This window comes from Astatotilapia calliptera, chromosome 4 (assembly GCF_964374335.1).
Source record: "Astatotilapia calliptera chromosome 4, fAstCal68.1, whole genome shotgun sequence".
Classification (NCBI taxonomy): domain Eukaryota; kingdom Metazoa; phylum Chordata; class Actinopteri; order Cichliformes; family Cichlidae; genus Astatotilapia; species Astatotilapia calliptera.
In genome coordinates, this window is record NC_137425.1 from 22056248 (window position 1) to 22062247 (window position 6000).

Below are 6000 nucleotides of genomic sequence, written 5' to 3' on the forward strand. Positions count from 1 at the left end.
GTTGCTTTAACAAAAAAAAATATATTTTAAAGCATATGACAGACACTTGGCATTGTGGGAAGAGTTTACCTCTGACTGGATTTGCTGGCGTTAATCTATCTACAGGATTACATTACCTAGTGGGAACGCACGCACTCACTCACACACACATTTTCAAAGGGGGTTGTTCCAGGATCAGTCTATTGATAGCACAGGGAATCCCACAGCAAACAACAGCGAGTCATGTTACGTAAACGTGCGGTTGTTTTCTTGTGTTGGTTACTTTATTTTGTTTTTGTTTGTGTTAGGTGTAAATCCATAGCCAAGCTTATCAGAGTTTTGGAGCTGTGTACCTAGCTAAGCCATGTGTCATCTTTATTTTATTTTTTTTCCTGTTACTCTAGTTTGTGTCACCCTATGGGTAGGCTATGTAATTCTCTTCTCTTAGAAGCACAACTGTTACCAAAGTCATAGCGACTGTGATTTCGGAGGATGCCGTACTCTGATTACTTTGAACAGTAGAGTCACCGCTTACTGACATTTCCCCCCTTCTCTTTCTGTTTATTGACGCTCTTGAGATCAGAGACTCCATTGTTAAAATGTTTTATATTTCAGAGCTGTTTTACATTTTGTTCAGAGTTTTGTGTAAGAAAGTGTTACTGTTGGCTGAACATCAGCACATTTACTGACAGCGAGCCGAGTGTCTTGTCTTTTGTCATTTTGGTTGTGAAAGGTGGGTTGATGACATTCAGCTATGGATGAATTGCACCTGGTGTACAGACCCTTTTTTGTGTAAGTCAGAATAGTTTCTTCAGATCTTTCTCAATAACTGCCAATGTGACTGTGGAAAGCTTGTTTTTCCTTCCTTGTTAATTTTTCTTTTGATATGGATTGGCGCCCCCTCGTGGTCTGCTCTGGTATGATAGCTACTCTGCAGGACCGTGGAGACATCCACTTAAAGCAGACCTTCATTTCTCTCAGGCAAAAACAAAAGGAGGGGCAGCTCCGACCGTACGTGTGCGTATGCTTTTCACGAGGGTGGCGGTGGTGATTGCTTTTTACGTTTGGGGGTCCTGAATGAATGAATGGATGCAACCCCTGCAGACCAGCAAGCATTTTTACATTTTTTTAATCTCAACTAAATATATGCAAAAATAAAAGAAGGAAAAAGTGAACGAGATAAAAACAGACTTAACGCTTGATGTGTTTTGCAGGATAAAATTTGCTAACTAAGTCTTGTTCATGGAAACACTACTATGATATTCTAGCTCAAGATGTGTCACCTTCTCACCGGCCTTGTCTTTCACTGCGGGCCTGACCTTAAACTTCACTCTCAGCAATTGCAGGAAAGTTTATAGAAGCGTCGAAAAGAGAACAAAGGCTTCGAGCCGTCGCGCTCAAACAGTCTGAGAACGCTGCAGCCGGAAAACGTTTTTTCTTGAATCCCTGGCAGCGTTGTTCACAGTCGTGACTATGGTGCAGTGAAAATGTGGCCTGTGTGTAGCGAGCTCCTCTGTGTTACATTATGTATTCACTATGCTTTTATCAAGAGGACTAACTGACCTTACAGGCTGTCTGTCTTTGTATGCATAAACAGCCTCCTTTATTCTTTTCTTTTCGTGTCTATTTACCTTTCTCATAGTACTGGGAGCAGGCTGCTTTTTCTTTCCTTTTTTTTAAATTTTTTTTTTTTTTATTGGATACGTGCTCAACCTGTTGGCATTATAACTGTATAATATAATTTATCATTTGTACTATTGTAACATACTGTTCTTCTGTATACCTTATTATTCTGTGTAATGGGTTTTTGTAGGAAAAGTCATTGTGGTATTTTAACGACATCTAAACAAATGAACGCAGCAGGCTCCGCACCCCTGTCGGATGAGGACAACTGTAGCTGCAACTGGTTCAAAATAAACTGTGTATCACTTCAGCTCTGTCCGCTCTGTCTCTCCTTGCATGTTGTTTTTAGGGCTGGGGATGTTTTGCCCACAGACTACAGCGATCTGTGCTCAACATGTGTAGTTTATTTGTGTTAGAAAAGTTTTAAAAAAACATACAGTAACAGTGAAAAAAATCAAAAATGGTACAAAAGGTATAACTGAAAGCACATTAGTATAATTCCATCTCTACACAATATTTCCAGATGCGCACATTATTGCTGGTGTCTCATTTGAACACGGGATTGTCACGGTGAGGGGAAAAAATGTCGCCTTAATGAGGAGATGTGTCATTTGGCCCAAATTTCCTTCAGTCTGTTAATGTTACCACATGTTTTATGGTTGTTCCTCTGTTGATCAGCCAGATGTGGCAGAGGGCTTGTTTGCCGGGCCTGATGGTCCCGTCTCATAGTCCATCTTCTTCATGTCTTTAGTCATGATGAGAAAGGAGACTGACACAAAGCCTTGTGAATGAACTCTAGTCACTGCAACATTAAATATAAGACACAGAGTTTTTGTTTTAGTCCAGAGCCTGGAGTAACTTGTGTGATTTGATCTGTTGTGAATCTAAAGGCTCAGTCACTAGAATAAGAACTGCGATAGGAGAAACAACTATTTCAACAGCAACAAGAAGTTAATAGCACTAGACTGGACTCCTTTCGGGTTCCCTGATGTGACTTTAGCACAGCATGCTAGTTTTGGGACTAAAGAAATACAGACAAGAGCCACACACCTTCTCTGCCCTCACCCTGGGCCACCACTTTAGGATCTGTGTATTCAGGCCGTCGTCCCGTCAACCACCTGAACAGAGGAGAGGAAAAAAATTGTGAACCTTTCTATGTATGACAAACTGGCTTAAGAATATGCATTTAGCTTGAGATAAACTCAGTTTTCTCAGTCTACTCTGGAAGGCTTTTTAAGGCAAGTTAACCATAACTTGATACTTTGATACAAGTGGCTAAAACAAGAGGAAGAAAAGCCCTTAAAAAATGTGCTGCTGCTGTTTTATTTCAGTTACACTGTCAGGACAACAAATGACATAACTTTGGCATGCCACCAAAGTTATGCGACCTTAGGTTGTCAGGAGATAACGTGGGAATACCTTTGTTTGTGTTTTTCCGCATACTGATCACAGAAGCAGGAAAAACAATGTTAATTATTCTCACCATACAGGTAATAAGAGCCTATCTTTAGCTCAGGTGTTGCGCAGTTTGTACTGCTCTGAGATCATAAGCCACCCGAGCTGCTGGCAGAGAGATGAGAAGACCGCACACATCTCACCCTGTGAACTTCTGAAGTCTCCATGTGGGCTCAGGAACAAACATGGGAATGGTTTTCGTATGCCTGAAGAATAAAAATAAGGTTATTTTCTGTTTCACGCTCTTCCTGCTGAAAGAAGCAGGTGGTGTCTACATGCTGACATGGCTCAAAGGTGAGCACGAGTCATTTGAAAATGGTACTTGTGTAGGGCAACCCACCCCCCCAAAAAACCTAATAAGTAAATGAAAGCAGTACTGACTGTCCTGGTGTGAAGGGGATGTGTGTTGCTCCGTAGCCTCTGACCACATCGTTGCCAAAAACATCTGGACCATAAACACTCACCACAAGCTGAGGCCCTGGAAAATGAACCCGTTAATTAATACATAAATTCTCTGTCTACAATAAGTTTTAGATATTACTTCTATTTCTATTTTCAGAGCAGATCATCTGCCTCAATCTCACCTATCTAACATTTTCCTCTGTGGTCTTCCTCTTTTCCTCCTGCCTAACAGCTCCATATTCAGCATCCTTTGTCCAACATTTCCACTTTCCCTCCCTCCATGCCAAACTCTGTCTCCAAACTGCTCAACCTGAGTGGTCCCTCTATGTTAATTTCCAGTCCCGTACATCCTGATCACTCCCAGACTCCAAACCATACATCATAACAGATCACACCACCATCCTTTAAACCTTCCCTTTCACTCATGCTGCTATCCTTCTTTCACAAATCGCCCCTGACACTTGTCTCCACCCAGCCTGCACTCTCTTTTTCACCTCTCTTGTGCACTTTGGACAGTTGACTCTCACATACTTGGTTGGCTGTCTGTCAGTACTACAATTCATCTCTTGTCACTCTATCATATACTTTCTCTTGATCTGCAAAGACAGTGCAACTAATTTGCCCTTCTCCTTCTAAAGGATCTAATATTTTTGTCAACAGAGGGCAACTGTTTGCAATTAACCACGTGTTTTTGAGTGTGTTTGTGTAATGCTCACATCCAGATGGATTTGTGCTCTTAAATGTTGTTCCCAGTGGGAAGTTCCATATCAACCTGTGCGAAGCTTGGCTGCTTTTACTAGCAATTTGCGTGATGCCTTCCTCCAACCCCTATAGGACGAAAACAAACAAACACACGAAATTTCAGTAGGGGCTGGACTTTAACCATTTGTTATTTAGTAAAGACTTCATGACCCCTTTTCAGGCTAATTGTTCCTTTACTATATATAAAACTGTAATTTTATATTGAATCTCCAGATGCAGAAAAGGACTTGACAGCTACTCACCGTGGTGGGAGCCCAGTCGTGGCCGTAGACAAAACAATATTTGCAGTACAAGTTGTCATACTCTGGAAACTGAAATACAACAAAGATAATATCAGCTTTACACCTGTACACAAGGGTAAACGAACTGAGAAATGAGACGAATCCATGGCACAAGTTACCTCAAAGGGTGCTAATGCTAGCTGAACAATCAGGCTAAAACACAGAAAGCCCACTCACGTTCGCTCCCTCAATATGTCCGTTCACCGTAAGAAGAAACACGGATGGGTTGCTTGCAGCCATTACGGCTTTAGTTAGTAAACCAGAAGCTGAATGCGTTTCTCTTTCATGAAAGATTCAATCCGCTGCAGAAGAATCCTGCTGCTGATCATTCCGTTGCTAGGGCGACGCTTTTCCTCCTCTCTACGGAAACCTGCTACATCCAAACTGAACGGTCGCGTAAACGCGATAAGGAAATGTTAACACTGTCCACAAGATGACGCCACTGTACCAAACACCGAGTAACAGGAGAGCATCCTGTAGCTTTATATAAACAGTGAACACTATCAGGCTGAGGAGACGGTAATGCGCGTGGTCACATAGTGTACTAAGTGGGGCCACGAGTCACAACATATGATCAAGAAGCAGAGGAAGTGTGGAATGGAGGAGCACAGCATTACCACATTAGTGTTCAGTGGCTTCGATTTATGGCTAGGATTTATTACCATGTCCATTCTTGGGAACAGAAGATGGCAGAACTTAATATGTTGGTTGTCAGCCATTGTTTAAAAACCAGTGAGGAAGAGGAGAAGCCTTCCAGCACATAGGGAAAGTAGAGGATAGTGGGAGCAGTTGTAATACACTTTTGCATAAACTCTCAGGGACAAAACTGATTTTGATGTAAAAACTTTCTGGATCTGCACTATTTTTTTTCTTCTACTGTTTAAAATTTACATGACAGTGAATTTGAACTTCCATCAATTTAAGCTTACAAACTTACTTGTTTTTAATTTACATCAGTTTTAAAGATAATCTTGAACAATCATGTAGATGCTACTAGATAGAATATAAGATTGTAACGCTGATGTCGGGGTTAATGTCAACATTTAGGACTGCAGGCGCCTTGCTTCTCTGTGTTGATGACTGACTTTACTGTTAAAGATGACATATTGCAATAATTCTACATTTAAAATGACTACCTAAAATAAAAAATACATCTTTTTGTTTAAAATAGTGCTTACATGTTGACAGAAGGTGTCAGTTTGAAGGTATAATAGCAAATCTTGCATTATTCTCTTAAAATCTCTTATGTCATATGGTAATATCTTAAAAAAAATCAGTCAGTATCTGTTGTCTATATTGATGTAAGTTACCTTAAAAACAGTTTTAAATTGTAACTTATACTCAGTTCATAGGATTATGTTATAGTTACCTCTAGAATAGTTAGGCTTTCTGGGAAAATGCCTTCAATCCACAGACTAACCTAAACATACCTCCAAGAGCTAAACCTTTCTATGTACGTTTTTAGATTTGAGATATAGTGTTATTTGCTTCATTTATA

The 6000-nt window shown here is 40.5% G+C and overlaps 1 protein-coding gene across 1 annotated transcript; it reads right to left on the reverse strand.

Annotated features, from left to right (window-relative positions):
- Nucleotides 1-1986: 1986 nt before the first annotated feature.
- Nucleotides 1987-4909, reverse strand: b9d1 (B9 protein domain 1). Its single transcript, XM_026165459.2, has 7 exons — nucleotides 4680-4909; nucleotides 4464-4532; nucleotides 4176-4287; nucleotides 3439-3535; nucleotides 3201-3263; nucleotides 2653-2720; nucleotides 1987-2404 (listed from the first exon to the last, which is right to left on the reverse strand). The coding sequence occupies exons 1-7, from the start codon at nucleotides 4740-4742 to the stop codon at nucleotides 2277-2279; spliced, it is 600 nt and encodes a 199-aa protein (XP_026021244.1). The 5' UTR covers nucleotides 4743-4909; the 3' UTR covers nucleotides 1987-2276.
- Between the last annotated feature and the right edge of the window lie 1091 nt (nucleotides 4910-6000).